Source organism: Neofelis nebulosa, chromosome 9, assembly GCF_028018385.1.
Source record: "Neofelis nebulosa isolate mNeoNeb1 chromosome 9, mNeoNeb1.pri, whole genome shotgun sequence".
NCBI lineage: Eukaryota > Metazoa > Chordata > Mammalia > Carnivora > Felidae > Neofelis > Neofelis nebulosa.
This window is the reverse complement of record NC_080790.1, coordinates 115763020-115781136: the sequence shown is the minus strand read 5'-3', so window position 1 is coordinate 115781136 and position 18117 is coordinate 115763020. Positions and strand designations below refer to the sequence as shown.

General features: G+C 55.7%; 1 protein-coding gene across 1 annotated transcript; it reads right to left on the bottom strand.

Annotated features, from left to right (window-relative positions):
• Positions 1-1061: 1061 nt before the first annotated feature.
• Positions 1062-17722, bottom strand: BPIFB3 (BPI fold containing family B member 3). The gene is made up of 15 exons (XM_058686364.1): positions 17605-17722; positions 16742-16898; positions 15106-15210; positions 14499-14639; positions 12972-13035; positions 10646-10706; positions 9892-9983; positions 9594-9773; positions 7901-7954; positions 5838-6008; positions 4891-4958; positions 3672-3714; positions 2855-2918; positions 2067-2143; positions 1062-1371 (listed from the first exon to the last, which is right to left on the bottom strand). Exons 1-15 carry the CDS (start codon positions 17717-17719, stop codon positions 1342-1344), a joined length of 1422 nt encoding a protein of 473 aa, XP_058542347.1. The 5' UTR covers positions 17720-17722; the 3' UTR covers positions 1062-1341.
• Positions 17723-18117: the final 395 nt, after the last annotated feature.

The following is an 18117-nucleotide window of genomic DNA, read 5'->3' as shown; positions in this document are numbered from 1 at the left end:
TGAAGAACCAAGAGTCAGAGAGACTGAATGATGTGCCCAAAGTCACGTGGCTAATCAGCAGGTAGGATGGGATTTGAACTCGGACAGCTAATCCGGGCCACTCAGTTAACCATTGCCCTGCTCTGGACAGGAGTGGGGGGACAATGGAAGAGGGAAAAGAGTCAAAGATAAATCCCAACATGCCACTTCGCACCGGGCTTGGCATACATGCCGATAGGTTCCCATAATTGTAGGGTGAGTGGATGAAGGGGGGCAGAAGGGAGGGAGGGAAGGAGGGTGGGAAGGTGGGAGGGTTGATGGGTGGTCACAGGGTCATTCCTATGGTGGACAAACTTTGAGATGGGCTCTAACTTTTCTGCCTCCCCAGATCCTGAGTCACTTCCCAAAACTTTATTGGCACCTTGAGCCCACCCATAAATGCCAACTTGAGGCCATTCCCCAGGACCCAGGAGGCCCATCCTGAGCAACGGGGAGGAGCCAAGACCGAGGCGGGACCCCCAGTTTCCCACCCCAACTCTGCCGCTGTATGGTCTGGGGTCCGCCAACAGTTTCCCCATCCGCACTATGAGCATTTAGTGTAGCTTTATTCTGTCCCCAGGTAAGTCCACCGCCAATGTGCAGACAGTAGGAATCCCTCCAGGGCAGGACCAGGTCACCCTTGCTTCCTGGAATGCTGGCTCCTTTTCTCCCTAGAGGACTCCTATTCGCCCTTTGGCTCAGAGAGAATTCCCATTCTGTCTCAGAGACACAGAGACAGACAGACTCAGAATCAGACAGCTCAGAGAGACAGGGTGAAAGACACAGGTCCTGAAAAACAGACAGGGGGGAGGGGAGTAAAGGACAGGGAGGGGACAGGAGGAGCTCGAGGCAGAGGTGAAGGAAGGCAGGACAAGACACAGAGGCTTCCCAGGCCAACTGGGTAAGTCTGGGATGCAAAGCTACAAAGACCAGGCCCCAAGTCCCTCACCTCCCAGGAGCCCTGGACTGGAGCTGGAGAGGGTCCAGAAACAGAGGCCAAGGCAGCCCCTGTGTGACTGGGGAACAAACCAGCCGGGAGGTACTGAGATAGAGGAGTGGTTTATTGAAAGCTCACAACTCTCCCCTGAGGCCAGAGCTCTCTTCAAAGCGGAGTCCTGTGGCCAGCCCTGTAGTCCCCACCCCAGGCCGGGGGCAGAGCTGCAGGGCCAGAGCACCTGGGTGGTCCTGGGTGGTCCTGGGTGGGTAAGGGACACTGATACTGTCACCGACGCAGGCTAGAGGCTGGGAGGGAAACTGAGGCAGAGTGGGCAGGTGTACAGACTCTGGCAGTGAACGGGGAGGAAAGGTGGCCGTCTCTCAGCTTCAGGATGCCACGGTCAGCACAACAGCATTCTGCAAGGAGCGATGGTTCTCAATTACATCATCTGGGTCCTTGTGCCCAAGACCCCTGCCATGCCCTCCATCCCTGCAGCCACCTCTGTGTCGTCCTCCTAATCCTCCCCTTGGTCCCGCGCCCTGGAGTTAGCACTGAACCAGGAGCACAGCAGGCACTCAGGAACGGGATGAGTGAGCGAACGCATGAATGAATGAATGACATCCAGTGCGGGAGAGGTCACTGACTTTTGAACTTAAGTCAAGAGACCCAAGTTCATGGGCCATTTCTCCTGCTAATTTCCTGTGTGGCCTTGGGCCAAAAATTTGGCCTCCTTTACCCCTGATCCTCATCTGAGAAATGGATCCATAACTCCTGGCTCTGCCCACCTCCCACAGCCATTCCAAGACTCAACACTGAAAAGGATTGTGAGGCCATGTTGCTATTGAGCAAGAAAAAAAAGTGTCATGACCTTCTAGCCGTGCCTGCCACAGGCACAGGGTCAAGGAGAGACAGGACATGTATTTGCCACCCCTGGGCCAGCAGAGCTGTGGTTCTGGGAGCGAATCTGAGAGTCCATTCTATAGGTCAGACACGTGTCTGAATTCAACAGGAAAGGACTCTGTGACCGACGGACAGTGTCAGGAGTTTTAAGTGAGGCTCTCCAGAGACAAGATGAAGGCCCGGCGAGGCCACACCTGTACGGGAGGCTCACCTCTATGATCTCCAGGGCTGCAGTGGCAAAATTGACATTGAGAACCTTAGGCAGGGGAATTCCAACATCCAGGTCCACTGCGAAAAGGAAATGGTTAAAAGCAAAGGTACGTGGGGGCTGGGACCAGTTTCCTTAGGCCAGCCATTTCTGTTCTTGGGGACTCAGTTTCCCTTGTTGGCGGACTCATACCCATCCTACTAAACCCAAACAAAAGCGCTCCTTTTCTTTATATCATCAGTGTCTCCCCTCAGGTTCTGTCAGCCCCCTGCACACTCTGAGTCATCTATATTCTTTTTTTTTTTTAATTCTTTAAATGTTTATTTATTTTTGAGAGAGAGAGAGACAGAGTCGGAGCAGGGGAGGGGCAGACAGGGGGAGACACAGAATCTGAAGCAGGCTCCAGGCTCTGAGCTGTCAGCACAGAGCCCAACGTGGGGCTCGAACTCACAGACGGTGAGATCATGACACGAGCCGAAGTCGGACCCTTCACCAACTGAGCCACGCAAAAGCCCCTGAGTCCATATTCTAGTCATTCGTTTATATGACTATTTCCCTCTGGATTGTGAGCCTGAGGACAGGACACTGGTCAGATAGCTCTCAGGGCCCGGGGTCTGGTGTGATGGAGGTACTAATCGATGTGGTTTGAAATGGAACATTGGTGCCTCAGTTTCTGCATCTTGGAAATGGGGATCAACCCCCCTCCAGCCTCAGTGCCTCTATCAGAGCAATGAACCATCCTGAGTTCAGACACTCCACGTTTCCAAGAAGATAGCAAAGTCCCCCCATACCATTGAGCTTCGGCACGTAGGCCACCCGGACCACATCACTGAGCCATTCTTCTAAATGGGATGCCTGCAACAGAGCACAGGGACGGCTGGGAGGTGTGGCTTCACAGGGAGCAGCACACCCCTCCCCAGGGAGGGAATCCAGAGATCCAGCTTCTGAGTCTCCCCAAAGCCTGAGGACACAGTTCCTGGTGGGCACAGGGCCCACTGGGGTGGCTGCCAATGACCCCAAAGGGGACTCTGATTTAGGACAGCTTCACGCAGGCCCCACGAGCTTCGAAAAGTTGCCTTCCTAGAGGAAGGGTCTGTGGGGCCTGGAAGGGGCAGTGCCTGCGAAAGAGAGCAGAAAACATGCCAGAACTTTGAGCGGTCTGCTCTTAGATTTTTATTCATTTAGGGACCCTTAGAATGTTCTAGAACCTGAGACCATTGAGAGACTCCAGGACCTCAGAACTCTGAGAAGCAGGACACTAAGGGCTCTCTGGGGCTCTGAAGCGCTAGAACTTTCTGAGTTCCGGAACATTGTTACTTGTGCAAAGTTCCAGAATTTTGAACCCTTGTGAGGTTCTGGATGTTTACGATTTGTGAGCTTCCAAGACTTTGCAAGACGATGAGATTCACCTTCCTAAGACGATGACTCTTTCACACACACATACACGCACATGCACACCTGCTCTGACGTTTGGCCACTCTGGCTTGCTGGGGCAGAGCCCAGACTGAGGCCAGCTCAGTCGTACGACCGTGACTCATCCTACCCCTTTCTACCCCCCACTTGAAGACCCTCACCACTGGCAAGCTGCTCACTCTCCCAGGAACTTACATCAAAGGCGTGGGCAAAGGAGGAGGCCAGCTTGACACGAAGCCTGGTGGAGAGAAGAGAGGTGTTGGGGGGCCCCGCCGCCCGCCACACCCCCAGTGCGCCCCACTCCTAGCTCTCCAGGACCAGGAAACAGGGTGACAGCTCCAACTCTGCCTCTATCTGGCCTCGACTCAGAGACTCAGTTTTCTCACCTGTAAAATGGGCCTGAAGGGATCTAACTTCTTCTGAGATATCATGACTGCCCCCTCTGATGCTCTGGCCCTGGAGCCTTGGTGTCACTCCCAGCTGGCCCCGGGCCAGTGGCTGAACCTCTCTAAGCAGTGGCCCTCCCACAGACCAAGCTCTGGGCACAGGGTTCCCCGCATCCAACACGTGAGCACTAAAGACAGCAACACCGACGGATCCCAGCTGACCCAAATGCAGGGCCAGGGCCAGAGCCCGGATGCACGCCTCTATTTCCTGAAGCCTGAGGCATGAACTGCCACCAGGAAGGGGAGGCAAACCCAGGCAGCGGGCAAGTTTAGAAATGGTGGTAATGGAGCCTTGTAGGGGAGTGCAGGGGACACTAACGTGGGGTCAGGTGAGCACTGGGGGCCTACGGTTCAGGACAGGCAGATCCCAGAGGCCCCTGGGAGATCCCCCGCACCCAGGGGAGGGACAGGCAGGTCCCCAGGCCTCAGGCCAACAGTGACAGCACTGGGCCTGGAGAGCGGAGGCCGAGACCGCAGACCTGCTTCTGGGGACAACCCACTGTGTGAGCCTGGGCTTTGCTGACTGTAAAGTGCTGGGCGTGTGTCGGGAAGGACTGCCATCAACATCACCCTCTCAGCTCTTATGATTACCATGGGGCCTAGTTACCACGGGGGTGGGCCCTTGAGAGAAGTACGCAGCCTGCATGAATAACAAAGCACGGCACAGCCATCTCTGTGGCTAGCCTCTGCGGCTGATCACTCAGAAGTTCAGACCCCGTGTCCTGGCAGCAGGTGCATCTCCCAGGGTCAGATTTAGAGCAGGTGCGATGGAAGAAGCCTGCTCCGGATCCTGCTTCCCTGAGCCCCTATTGTCTCATCTGTAAAATGGGCTAACACCGACCCCTCCCTGGCAGGTCCTGGAGGCAAGGAAGATGCTGGTAACTTAGTTGATGCTCAGTGAATGGGAGGCGGTTCTAGCGGGTCCCTCATTCTTGTTCCCAAAGATAAGGCCCAGGACCCAATGTTACCGTTCCAGAGACAGCGAGAGGTGCAGCTTGGTAGCCGAGGGGGCCAGCTGGGCATTTAAAGTCAAAACCTGCATGGGGAAAGCAGGTGGAGGTTACCCATGAATTCAGCAGGAGGAGCTTGAGGGCAGGTCCCCTTGGGCCAACAAGGGACCCACCCGTTCCCTCCACAAATCCTTGCTACGGCCCTCTTGTGTGTTAGGGCCCGTGCTGGGCTCTGAGGAGGTGGCTTGAAGGTTCTGGTGTTCAAAAACCGGAGGACTGAGAGTGACTGACGTTGTATGAGAGGAAGCTCGGGGCCTCCAGGAGCCTGGAGAGACCCTCAATCCAGCCTACAGCGAGGAAAGGTGTCCCCAGTGAAGTGACGCCTGAACTGAATCTTGAAAGATGAAACCAAGTGTGGGGGGAGGGGATGGCACTGCAGGTGGTGGACCCTGCCCGACAAAGGTGGGGAGCCGGCACCTGGTGGCCCTGAGTGTGGCTTCAGGAGAAGGAAAGGCAGAGGATGAGGCAGGAGGGCACTGAGTGCCAGGTGAAGGTGCTTGGTCCTTGGGGGGCAGGGCAGAGAGTGAGCAGGGGAGGGACCTGCCTCTGCCCCGAGGTGCCTTGGGGAAAACTAGCAGAGGTGGAGGGCCGGGAGGAAGCCCGAGGGTCACCCGAGAGACGTCTGAGCACACAGAGGCTGAGGACATGGGGAGTCTCTCCTGAGACTCCCTGCTCTGAGGAAAGCAGAGCGGACGGGACTCGGGCCAGGACAGATGTGTGACGGGAGCAGGCAGGAGTCTAAGCGGGTGCTGGGGCTTGGCCCAGACGATGACAATGGCAGGGGGCACTTCCTGTGCTGTGCCACGCAGGGTGTCCCACTCTGAAATCAGGGGGAAGGCCCCCCAGCATCCCAGAGAGGGCAGCCCTGCTCAGAACCCCGGTGCCAGGCCCCCTCGGGCACTCACCGCATTCAGCTCGAAGAGGGCTTCAGGGGTCCCTTTAGGGCGGTAGGACATCACACGGATGTTAGCTGGGATAGACACTGTGGCCTTCTTGTTCTGGAGAGTGACCGAGGCTGCCTCTTTCACCCGTATCAAGAGCAGGAGCTGCTGGCCCGGGGGCAACTTTCCCAGGGCCTGGAGAGAGGCAGGGGCCGGGCAGGGGGCACGAGGGCAGCTTCAATGCCCCGATAATAGAATCAGTCAACAAACACTCACTGAGCACCTAATGGGCCCTGGGCACCATGCTGGGTGCTAAGGTTATAGCCTGAACCAGACTGTCTTGCTCCCGGCCCTCTGAGGCTAACATTCAAGTGGGGAGACATCAACCCATGGGACAGCTGAATCAGACTCCCACCTCGCAGTCAAAATCCCCTGCAAGAGCCACAGGCTCTACATGACCCGTCCTCTGCCCTCCTCTCCATCTTACCTCCAACCACTGGCCCCTCGTTCTCCTCTCCAGACTCACTGGCCACTCTGCTGTCCCTCCAACCTGCTAGGTATACTCCTACCTCAGGGCCTTTGCACTTGCTGTTTCCTCTGCTGGAAATGTCTCCCCCAGGTACTTGCGTGCTTCCCTCCCTCAGCTCCTTCAGCCTACTGGTCAAATGTCACCTCGGTGAGGCCTTTGCAGAGCACCCTGCTTAAAAGCACTATCCCCACCTTCCTAATCTGCCTTCACTGCCCCATTCTCTTCCACCTTCTGATGCTATGTATATTCTACTTATTCATTTGTCTGTCACCCCCACGAGGACGGCAGCTCCTGAAGCAGAGGCCTTTTGTCTGCTTTTTGTCTTTTGCTCCGTCTGTGTGCCCAGTACCTAGCACAGGGCCTGGGACTTAGTAGGTTCTCAGTGAATGGTAGTTGACTGACTGTATGAATCACACACTCAGGAGAGTCCAAGTTTCATAATCATGACGTCATAGAATGATAGAAGTGCTGGGAACCACAGAATCACAGAATCAAGCTTAGAATCACTTGAATACTGGGATCTGGGGACCAATCCAAGCCCAGACTCCCAGAGTTGCAGGGTCATAAGGACAGGGAGTCACCAGATTCCATCCTTATGTGTCCACAGGTTCTGAAGCCACGGAACCAGATTGAGAGCGGGGGCCATGGGGCTCTGACGCTGTGAGAACAAAGGCTACAACCTCCCGAGACAGGCCCAGCCTCCCCGAGCTGGAGGGACGTGGCCTGGCTTACTGCAGGCATGGGTCCCCATTCCTGCCACTTCTGCCTCCCCAAGTCTTCTCCATCTTACAACTCCTGCTCTCAGGAGGTTCTTCTGAATGTCTAGCCCCATCTCTTCCTTTGCCTAAGACTCCTGTGCCCTTTAGCCAAGGACTCCAAGAAGCAGAGGCTTCTACGACATCCACCAAGGCTGATCTGAATCACCACCACCAAGAGTTCAATTTGTCCTCTGTGTCTCCAAACTCAGCTGCCCCCTCGATCTTCCCCAGTGGAAACCTTCTGGGCCTCACTCCCACCTCTATCAGAATCTGCTATTACATAAGGACCTTGCAGGAGTCATTTCAACTTCAGTATGAGTTCAGATGCCCACGGCTAGCAAGTGGCTGGTCCAGCCCTAGTGGAACAGTCAGGAAAGCTGAAGCCAGGCCCTGAAGCCACACAATGATTGATGTGCACTAGTCAAACCCCCCTGCCAAGTCCTCTCCTTTTCCTTCCCTCCTCCAGGCCAGCACCCAGAGTCTTCTCCCTGGGGGCAGAGAAGACCGAGACCAGGATGAAGCTGGGCAGGTGGAGAGAGGGGAAGAATCTCCTGTCCTCTGTCATGGAGAGGACAAATACCCAGCTGACTTCTGGGCAGTTAAACTCTGATCCTTTCCTCTCCAAACAAAAATCTGCTGTCAGGAAAGTTTAAGTGTAAGGGATTCAAACTTGAGTGGGGATTTGGACTCAACATTCAATTGCAGCTCTCTGGAGAGCTGTATTGGGAAAGATTCTGGAGTTCACTCAGGCTCATTGGGAAAGAGCTACAAGGATCAAAGCCCATGAGAGGGTCACTCACCTCGGGGACCAAAGCTGCCAGGTCTGTCGTTGTCAATGGCACGTTGCTGGGAACCTGGACCCAAGACCAAACGGGGTGTAGGGTGAATACAGAGACAAGACAGGAATTCTTGAGCGCACACAAAACTGTTTTGCCCACACCCCACCCCACCCCTGCCAATTACGCACACACAACCCTATACACACTCAAGTTCCTCCTATTGGCCAACGATGAGTGTTTACTACTCGCCAGGCACACGCTAAGGGTTTTGTGTGCCTTTGCTCATTTCTGCATCTATGACATCAGCTCAGAGAGGTAGGTGCTATGATTACTCCCATTTTACAGACAGGAAGCCTGATGCTCCTGCCCAAGGTCATAAGCTGGTGAGTCGTACTGCAGGATTTGACCTGGGCAGGCTAACTCCAGAATTTTTAAACTCCTCTGCCAGAGCTCACAATCTGAAGGTCCAGGGATCTGGTCCCAGACATTTCTGCCCTTTATCCAAACAGTATTTTCAAAAATGATGAGTTTGCTTCCAGTGTTATCAAATCAAGAAATTTCATATAAATTTGCCAGGCTCTGGCTAAAAAGTTGGAAAACCTGGTCACACTGGGCCTGTACCCCATCCCCTTGGGGAAGCTGAGTGGCAGGCAGGCACAGGCTCCCTCGTTCACTACAGTCCCATCAGGCAGGCTTTCACTGATAATGGCCCAGCGCCCCCAGCCCTGATGGTTGAGGTCCCTGAACTACACGTGCCTACTTCTCAGAACATGCCTGTTCACACAGGATAAATATACACACACGTTCTCTCCTGACCAGAGGATTCCCAGACACTTACCCAACACACAGCTATCACCTACAGGGGAGGACAGCACCAGGACACAGCCACTATGGTCCCTTTCTCCTGCCACCCACGCACACCCACAAGCTGCTCGGACACACACATTTTCACACTCTGTCTCTCCCCGGCCTTCCCAGTCTCCTCCCCCCCAGCTAGAAGACACCTGGCTCCCAGCTTAGGGCCCTATTCCCACCTCCCACAGGCCTTGACAGTGCTCTCTGGACCCCCACCTTCAGGAAGTGAGTGATCAACCCTTGCTCCCTTCAGCCTGAGCTGCAGGCAAGGGCCCCAGGTGGCTCAGACTCACTGCCTTTGGAAAGGGTGAGACCAAGAAAAATGTCTCTGGGTGGGGCTCCTGGGGATTAAGCCTTCCAGACATCCGTGAGGGTATGAAAAGGGCCAGAATGGAAGCAGAGAGGTCCGAGAAGCTTTAGAACAAATGTCCGAGTGACCTTTGGTATAGTCCAGCCCTAGTTTTCTTTTTTCCAACTCAACTCTGCTCTTGAGAAAGCAGTGGAAATGTGAACCACTCACACTTTAGTATAAAATCGGGCTCTGACTCCAGAAGAACTTATAAGGTACAGGGATGGAAAACTAGCTACATTTCATATGCCAGTTCTGACCAATCGAAGGTCACTTCCTGGAGTGCCACGTTGAGAAGGATTCAGAGGTCCCATTCAGATTTAGCCAAGCAGAGGGCCATTATCGATTAGCGATGCCTGCCACAAGGACAAGAGTGGGCACATGCATGCCATAAATTGTCCAGCCCTCTCCAACTATAGAGAAGAGGGCTAGTCAAGGCTGACCAGTGATGATGTGACTAGCTCATCACTAGCACTGCCAAGCCATAGTGGGACAGGGAGCCACACTTACCAGCTCGGGGGTGATGTCTATGTCGAGGGCACCGTTGGCCTGCAGAAGCCCAAACACAGTGTTGAAGAGGTACAGAGGCACAACCACCTGAGATGTGTGGTCATCCTTGGGGGGCACCTTGATGGGTTTCGGGGGCTTGGGGAAGTCGATGATGTCACCGGCTACGCTTTTCACGATGGGCTGTATGGGAGGAGACAGAATGGCTTATCCACCTCGCTCTGAGCCAGCATCCCCTACCCAGCCTCTGCCAGCGCCCCAGCACACCCCGGCTGTGGGCAGGGCCTTGACGGGGACTCACGTTGATATCCAACTCTATGTACTGGTTAGAGATAAGAGGCAGCGTGGCCAGAGTAAATTCCACGGACCCAAGAGCCCCAATGGGCACCAGGCCTGTATGGGGAGGGGAGGAGGGAGAAAGACGCCGTGAGCCCAGCCCCCAATAACAATAGGCCCAACTACTATTTATTGAGTGCCTGGCCTTCCACTAAGCATTCACCTGAACACTATGGTCGTCCCCATTTTATAGATAAAGAAACTGAGGCTCAGGCAGAGAAGTTACCAGCTCAAGGTCACACAACGCCACATATAGAGACAGAGGTGCCCCTAATTCTCCTTATCCTGGTTCTGCCGTTTGGTATTTTTCAAAGGCATCCCTGTCTCTGTAAGGCTCAGGGAGACTGGGGACCACTGCTGCTGTGGGACTTTGGGTTCCTGACTTAAATTAAGCTCTGGGCCTCAGTCATCTGGTCTGTCCAGATAATAATATCTGCCTCGCGCTCCGGACGGTGCCAAACACACCATCAGTGTGGACAAGTGGCCTGCAGCCCCTGGCAGGGAGAGGCCTGGGTGGCTCAGGGCCTCTAAGCCCTGCTGAACTGGCCTCAGCCCGGAACCCCACCATTAGACCTCTTCCATGTGGCGGCCTCATCAGTCTGAGGAGGGAGTGAAAGGTCCCGGAATTCTGCCCCTTCCTGTTTCCCTTGGTACCCCCACCCACCGGGAGGGAAGGGTAGGAGAAGAGGCAAGGGGGAGGGGGTTGGGCCCCCGCTTACTCAGCGCAGTCCCCAGGAGCTCATTCACCACGCCCAGCACACTGTCCACCATGGGGCACAGCTGTGTCCGGAAGAGACAAGTGTTACAGGAAAATGGAAGTGGCCCCAGCCCAGTGCAGGGGACAGGCTACATTTTCTCTAGATGATTTGCTCTGTGGTCCTGGGGACCAAGGCAAGTCAGAACGTGAGACAGATTGGGGGACACACGGGCGGGAGGCAAGGGGGGGACTGGAGCCTGAAGTGTCCGAAGGGGCAGGGGGTGGTACAGAGGGCCAGTTCCATGGGCCCCCTCAGAAAACCTCGAAGGATGCCGGAGGAGCGGGGGAGGCACTGTTCAGAGGCCAGCTGGGGTGTGGGGACAGAGCCCTCCACTGTGGAGCAAAGGCAGCTGCCCCCTTTGAGGTCTCGGGCCCCTCCCGCTATCCGGGGGGGCACTGGGCAACCTAGGATTCAGACACTGAGGCGGGGGGGCAGCCCCAGAGAGTCAGGCCTGTGCCCTGGGGCATCTGCTGCACACACATCACTGTGTGTTCACTGGGCTCTGAGGACAGAGAGACAGTGGTGTGGCTTCCAGAATCCCAGGTCTGGAAGTCATAGAATCTGAGTCCACCGGAGCAGGAACCCCAGAGTGACCCAGTCCAGCCCCTTCATTCTACAGCTGAGACAGGAGAAGAAAGGTGATCGGCCCAAGGTCCCAGAGAGACAAGAAGGTCACAGAGAGACAAGAGAGGGCTGCGTTTTCATTACACTCAGGGCCCCCAACTCCAGGGCTTCTGGGGTCAGGCATGTCACAGAAACAGGAGGAGGAGACCAGAGGGCCCCGGGCCGGGCAGGGCTCCTGGGTGCCGGTGCGTGTCACCTGCAGGAAGGAGGCTCTGTGCGGCTAGGGTGGCTGGCTGCACCAGAGAAGCCAGAAATTGGATTGCTACGAGAAACCTCCAATCTCTAAATGCTAGTAACTAAGTCTTATTTTTAAAACTTCTTAGAGCTACACAAATCCTGTTTTGCAGTCAGTTGTCCAGGTTAGGGGCGGTGATTTATTTATTTATTTATTTATTTTTAATGTTTATTTATTTTTGAGAGACAGAGACAGAAGGCGAGTGGGTTGGGGCAGAGAGAGAGAGAGAGAGAGAGAGAGAGAGAGAGGCACAGAATCCAAAGCAGGCGCCAGGCTCTGAGCTGTCAGCACAGAGCCCGACGGGGGGCTCAAACTCACGGACGGCGAGATCATGACCTGAGCCGAAGTCGAACGCTCAACCCACTGAGCCACCCAGGTGTCCCTAGGGACGGTGATATAAACGTACCCACTCCCGCTTGTTGAAATCCGCCTGAAATGGGCCTGGGTCAGGGTCCTTGCAGCCGGGACCTTCTCTCCTCCTCCTGCACTTCGTTCCCGACTGGCTTTGTCAAGCCCAGGCCAGCTTTGCCAACCACAGGCTCCCGCAGCTATCCCTCACAAGGACTCGCAAGAGAGGTCCTGCCAGAACTGTGGGTCTGGAGGTCTGGCCGCCCTTTGCTGGCTGTATGACCCCAGCAAGACCATCCCCTCACTGGCCTTGGTGAAAGGGGGCTGTGGACAGACCAGCTTTTCTCAGGTGTGGCTCACGTCCCCTGGAGGAAACCAGGACGGCTGGGGCAGGCCATGAGCAGGCATCCTAGAGCAGCTTAACTATAACACGTTTAACTTCTGATGTATCAATATATGTGTATGCAGTTTCCTGAACATGTTTGCCAAGCCCAGGGCTCTGCTTTAATTTAATTCAAAGTTAGTTTAAAGAAAACCATAGGGGCGCCTGGGTGGCTCAGTCGGTTAAGTGTCCAACTCTTGATTTCGGCTCAGGTCACGATCTCAGGGTTTGTGGGATCAAGCCCTGTGCCGGGCTCTGCGCTGACGGTGTGGAGCCGGCTTGGGATTCTCTCTCTCCCTCTCTCTCTCTGCCCCCTCTTGCTCTCTCTTTCTCTCCCTCAAAGTTAATAAATAAACTTTAAAAAATAAAGAAATCAAGAAAACTATTAAGTCAATAATGTAGGAGGCAAAGACAGAGCAGGGAGGAAGAAAGGGGCTTGGATTTGGGAGCAGGGGACTCAGGTCATCTGGAGCTATAAAGTCAGGATCCGGAAGGCTGGGGATGGATTGTGTCCTGCCACCTGCAGACTTGCCGGAGGCACCTGGGGGACTCGTGGGCAGGCCAGGATGGGATTACCCAGTGGGCGTGGAAGGGAGGAACAGCCTAATCCTGCCTGGCGCCCAGATTTACTCAAAGCCGAGGAAGGAGAGGCACAGTCATGGGGAGGGGCATGCCTGGCCCGTGACTCACACACTCACCAATCCCGGGAGCACCTTGAAGAGGGTCTGCTCCACGACCCCAAAGAGCGGTGCGGGCAGCAGCCTGGGTAGAGAGAGAAGTGTGAGGGTGTGGCCACCACACAGGGACAGCACCAACTGGGATGACAAGGCAGAGTGGGCACTGGGGGCTCTGGAGGTCTCCTGTCTCCTCTCCTGGGGCTGAGGGGGTTGACTCAGGCTTTGGAGACCTGGGTTTAAATCTTGGCTCTGTCTTGCCATGGAAAGCAGGGGGATGACTTCAGTTTCCCCACCTGTACAATGCCCACCTTAAAGAATTGTTGGCTGCCGAGATTAAGTGGGAATGTACTCATGTCTGGTATACAGTCTGTGCTCCGTAAATGTCTGTTCCCTGCGTCTCCTCCAACGTTTATAGACAAATGACATTTGGGTCCAGAACAGGACCTGGCTTAGAGCGGGGGCTCAATAAATATCTGTTGAGTGAATTCATGAACATCTGTTGAATGACTGAATGACTGAATGAATAAGAAGAAGATGTTCAGGTCTGTTTGGATCCTAGGGGAGCCTGGAGAGCAGGGGTGGCAACCACAGAACCACAACCACAGGTCGCCAACGCCATCCAGGCTCTACTTCCTCCAAGGCCGATTTAAGGAGCCCAAAGTCCCCACCTAGAAACTCTGGAAGGCCCTTCTGGAAACATAGGCATCCCTGGTTCCCCCTATTTATGGGAGCTAACACAGAGCTGTCGGATTACCCCTCGCAGCTACAGCCACCCAGCAAAGATGGGCTGGCAGTGTGGGAATCAGCCTGGAATCTAGAAACTAATGGGGCGGTGCAAAGTGTGAGGCAGGGGAGGGGTAGGTGCCCCAGGGGTGTGGGGTGGGTGCAGAGCCCTGGGGAAAAGCCTTGGATGAGTCCAGAGACCAGCCCGTGTCCATCCTTGCTGCAATCTGTGTGAGACCTTTGACAAGTCTCTTGCCCTCTTTGGGCCTCAGTTGTCTCATAGGAGTGATAGTTCAACACAGGTGTAGGGAGGGCCACTGTGTCCTGAACAGTTGGGGAAAGGGAGGGAGGTAAAAGTGCCAGAGCCTTCTGGATCATCAAATTTAGGTCTTCATTATACAGACGGGCCCAGAGGAGGAGGCTCCTCTGGGGTCACACAAGTCACAGGCAGAGCTGGGTCTCTGATGTACTGAGTTGGGGAACTGAGATGGCCAGGGTCTGCTCTATCTGGGAGAGGGGAATGACAGGATCTCGGGCCAGGGTGGCTGGGGTGGAGAAGGGGGACGCCCAGGAGTGGGTGATGCTAGCTAGGGGCTGGGCAGTACCCCCTGTCCGTGCTGGGCCTCAGTCTGCGGGTCCGCGAAGCCGGCTGAACTTGTCCGGACCAACAGGATGCTGGGTGATATCAGGACCCGCCCAGCCGGAGACCCAGGAGATGCCCCAGTGTGCGCCCCGGAGAGGAGCCCCTCGAGGAGCCCCACACACACACCCCCGCACGTGCAGGCGTGGAAGCCGCCCTCTGTGGGCTGGAGCCTGCGGACTCACCCCGAGAGCAGGCTGATGTGGCCCAGGAGCGTGCTGCAGCGCTTGAGGACGAGCGTGGGCGTGCCCCGAGAGCTCACGCCCAGAGCCACCCGCGACGACACGTTCACCTCCGCGGCCAGCTGCAGGAGGCCCCCCAGGGGCCTGCGAGACCCTCTGCTGGGGGCGTGGCCAGGCTGCCCGGCCCACCCGACAGCGCCCGCCCAGGCCACGCCCCCCCAGGGGCTGCTAGGGCCCTGAGGAGTGAGTAGGGCCCGGCGAGCTGGCTGGTCCCCACGCCTTCCTGCCACTCCCTGCCCCATTTTCATGTTCCTGCATCCTCTTCTCCCACCTCCTCGAGTGAGCCCTGAGCCACGGGGCAGGGGTCTCCAGGAAAGTGAGATGGAAGTTGCTGGAGAACAGTGTGATGGAGGTCTCCGGGAGGGGAAATGGGGGGGAGAGGGGGGAGATCCAATATGGTGGGTGTCCCTTCGGGAGGAAGTAGGCTGGGAGGAAATGGGGGGGGGTGTCAGTGAGATGGGGGTGACAGGACAACAGAGTGGGGGTCCCCAGAGGAGCAGTGGGCTGGGCTGGGGAGCAGTGGGGTAGAGGTTCCCCGGGACGCACTCACCCAGAGCCATGCAGGCCCACCTTGGTGTGCAGGCTCAGCTGCACCCCAAACCCAGGCAGCAGCTTCAGCGACACCTTCGGCAGTGTGAGCTCCTCAATCTTCAGCCTGGGACGGCGACAGGAGTCAGGGGGAGGGCCACTCACTCCCAGCCATCCTCCAGTGTCAGTCCCTTAGTGCCTGGGCCATCTCAGACCAGGTGGTGCCTAGACCCTCCGGGGAGCGGGGGGGGGGGGGGGATGTGTATCCCAGATCCCATCTGTAACTCATAAATCCAACTGTGTGCCCAATGACTTCACCTCTCTGGGCCTCAGTTTCTTCATCTGGAAGGTGGGACGATACAAGCACCCACCTCAAATGTTGCAAAGACAAGTAAGACGATGTGGGTGCTGACGCTGGTACAGCATGTGTTCAATAAATGTAATATCATCCTCATTAGAGGCTCAGTGTATTAAAGTGTTCTCCCCACCCCATCCCCATGGCCTCAGTCCTGGTTCAGTCTCTGACCTGGACCATTGTCTCCCTACTCCTATCTCCAGGCTCATGCACGTGCAACTTAGGTGGCTTCTTGAACACAGCTCCTTGTGTGTTCAAGACAGCTGATTGTTTTCTCTGTCTTCTGAGCCTCTGCCCAGGCTGTTCCTTCTGTCTAGAACACTTTTCCTTTGACTTTCCTTCCACTCTGCATCTGCCTTCGGCTAACTAACTCCTCCTGGCTATCCAGATTGACCTTCCCCTGATTCACCACCAACGAGGGAATGGTTCCTACCCACCTGGGGCAGGCTGTAGGGCCGGTGATTAACCACCTGCACCCCCACCCACCACTCCCTTCCTGGGTGAACTTGGGCAGGCCCCCTCACTGCCGGGGGCCTCAATCTCACCTGTTAAATGCCATTGATAACAGTCCTACTTCTGGATTACATGGGATAATTAATTTACAATGTTCAGCACAGTGCTGGTTACATAGAAAACCCGGCTAAGCGGTGATTAAGTTATAAATATTAGCTATTATGTGATTTCATTCATTCATTCAAAAATATTTTTTGAATATCTATTACGTATTAATGATATTAATGATATTAGGGATATGGCAATGAACAGGCCAGACGAAAGCCCTACCCCTCCTGGGGTTTATAACCTAGCAGGGGAGGCAAGAAACAAACCAGTAAAGATAGGGGGTGCAGGGGAGTGATACATCTTCTGGAGAACTTGAAGGCAGGGGAGGGGAAAAGGAGGGGCTGGTCGGCATAAGGCTCTTTGGAGCAAACACCCAAAGGAGGTGAGAGGGAGCCGTGCAGATACCTAGATTAGCCCAGAGAGACTAGGCAACTTGCCCTAGGTCACACAGTGAATAACTGAAGTCAACCCGGAACTGGAACCCTCAACTGCAGGGACATGCTGTCATTCCTGTTTCCTGGTACACAGTAGACTCATTATTTTCTGACTCAGGTGCTGGGACTCCCTATGCAGGGCTCCCCACATCACCCCCACTGCCTGCCAACAAATCGAAGACAACTTCTCTCTTCCCTGAAGCAAAAAAAAAAAAAAAAAAAAAAAAAAAAGAAAGAAAGAAAAAAGACCAGCCTTCCTGTAGGACACATAGCATGTGGGCAGTTGAGAAGCCACAGTAAAGACTCACCCAGAAACCTCTTCCACAACGCCAAAAATCCCTCCATAGCTCAGCAGGCCTCCTCCTCCGAGCAGTCCCCCAGAGCCCAGGAGGCCCTGGTTCACAGATGTGACTGTGCCCAGCACGTTCTGCAGAATGGGCCCTCCAACCAGTGAGTTCTGGATGGCTGCAGGGAGGATTGAAGGGGGAAGTTCATTTTACAGAAGGGGAAGTAGGGTCCAGAGGAGGGCAGAGACTTGCTCAAGCTCATACAGCAAGTTGGGTTTGGGGCCAATCATATGACTAGGGCTCCTTGACTCTGGGCCACCTCATAGCACCAAAAGAAAGGGCAGAAGCAAAGGAGGGAGCACATAGCCACCAGGGCTTGACCAAAATGGAGGAGGTGACCCCTGCTCTTCCTGGGCCCCCCTGGCCTGGCTCTGCAGAGAAAGGCAGGACAGAAGAGGCCTCCTTGGGAGGGCTGGGGCAGGCCGGGCCGATTCCCTGAAGAGTTTCCTGTTCACGACTGCCCTATTCTACCCCTGAGACAGTCACCCTGGGCCATTGGGCCCCAGAGCATGCAATGCCTCGTTGAGTCCCCCCACCCTGGAAACGTGGGGCAGAGACGCTGGGCCCGCCAGCCTCCTCCATCCCACCCGGCCCCATCCCTGCGGCAGACACAGCCCTCACAGGCCTCACCCAGTCCTCCTCTCCGGAGGAGGTCAACTGATCACCCAAGGGGGCCTGCAAGCAAATTTTAACCCCTGAGCTCTCCGAGCAGATGAGAATCACAGCCTGTTTCCAGCACTTCCTTAAAGCAGCCACTCTAGCATCACCGTGCGGATGTCTACACTGCAGCTGGGCCCCTCACAGACCGCCCGTCTTGGGCTCACCTTTGCCAAGTTCATCTTTGTCAATCCGAGCCAGCGTGCCCACCGTCTCAAGTAGCCCCTGGCACGGAGTCGCCAGACCCCAGAGGAGGAGCAAGGACCACATGCCCAACATCATCGATGGCACACCTGTCAGGGGCAGAAGCAGGAACTCTGAGGCACTGCTCGTGCCCAAGACCTCACCTGACCCCCGTGCCGCATCACCAGCCTGGGGCCCTCCCGCCTGCCCGGCGCAGCTCCATCCAGCCTCACTCCCAGGAAAACAGCAGCTCACGTCAGCCCTTTGCGTCTCTGGTGAACATGGACCTGCCAGGCCTCGGAGGGAGAGTGACAGAGGGGCCTTCCTTTCCAGGACAGCAGGATTGGGAGCTTTGTTTCCTGGACCTGCTTTCCCGTTGGCTCATGAGACTGTTTCAGAAGGTGTGGCTGACTGGGGACCCCCCTGCCATTGACAGGCCCCATTTCTCTCCTCCTCCCTGGCCTCTATCCTTCCATGTTGGAAGGAATGAGATGGGA

What these genes read in the sequence shown, in the direction of transcription:
- BPIFB3 (XM_058686364.1), bottom strand. Translation starts at nt 17,719, where the DNA reads ATGATGTTGGGCATGTGGTCCTTGCTCCTCCTCTGGGGTCTGGCGACT. An exon ending in TCAAGGTGCTCCCGGGATTG is followed by an intron (nt 10,707 to 12,971) that starts GTGAGTGTGTGA and finishes TTCCGGACACAG; the next exon opens with CTGTGCCCCATGGTGGACAG. An exon ending in CCCTCTTCGAGCTGAATGCG is followed by an intron (nt 4,959 to 5,837) that starts GTGAGTGCCCGA and finishes TTCCCCATGCAG; the next exon opens with GTTTTGACTTTAAATGCCCA.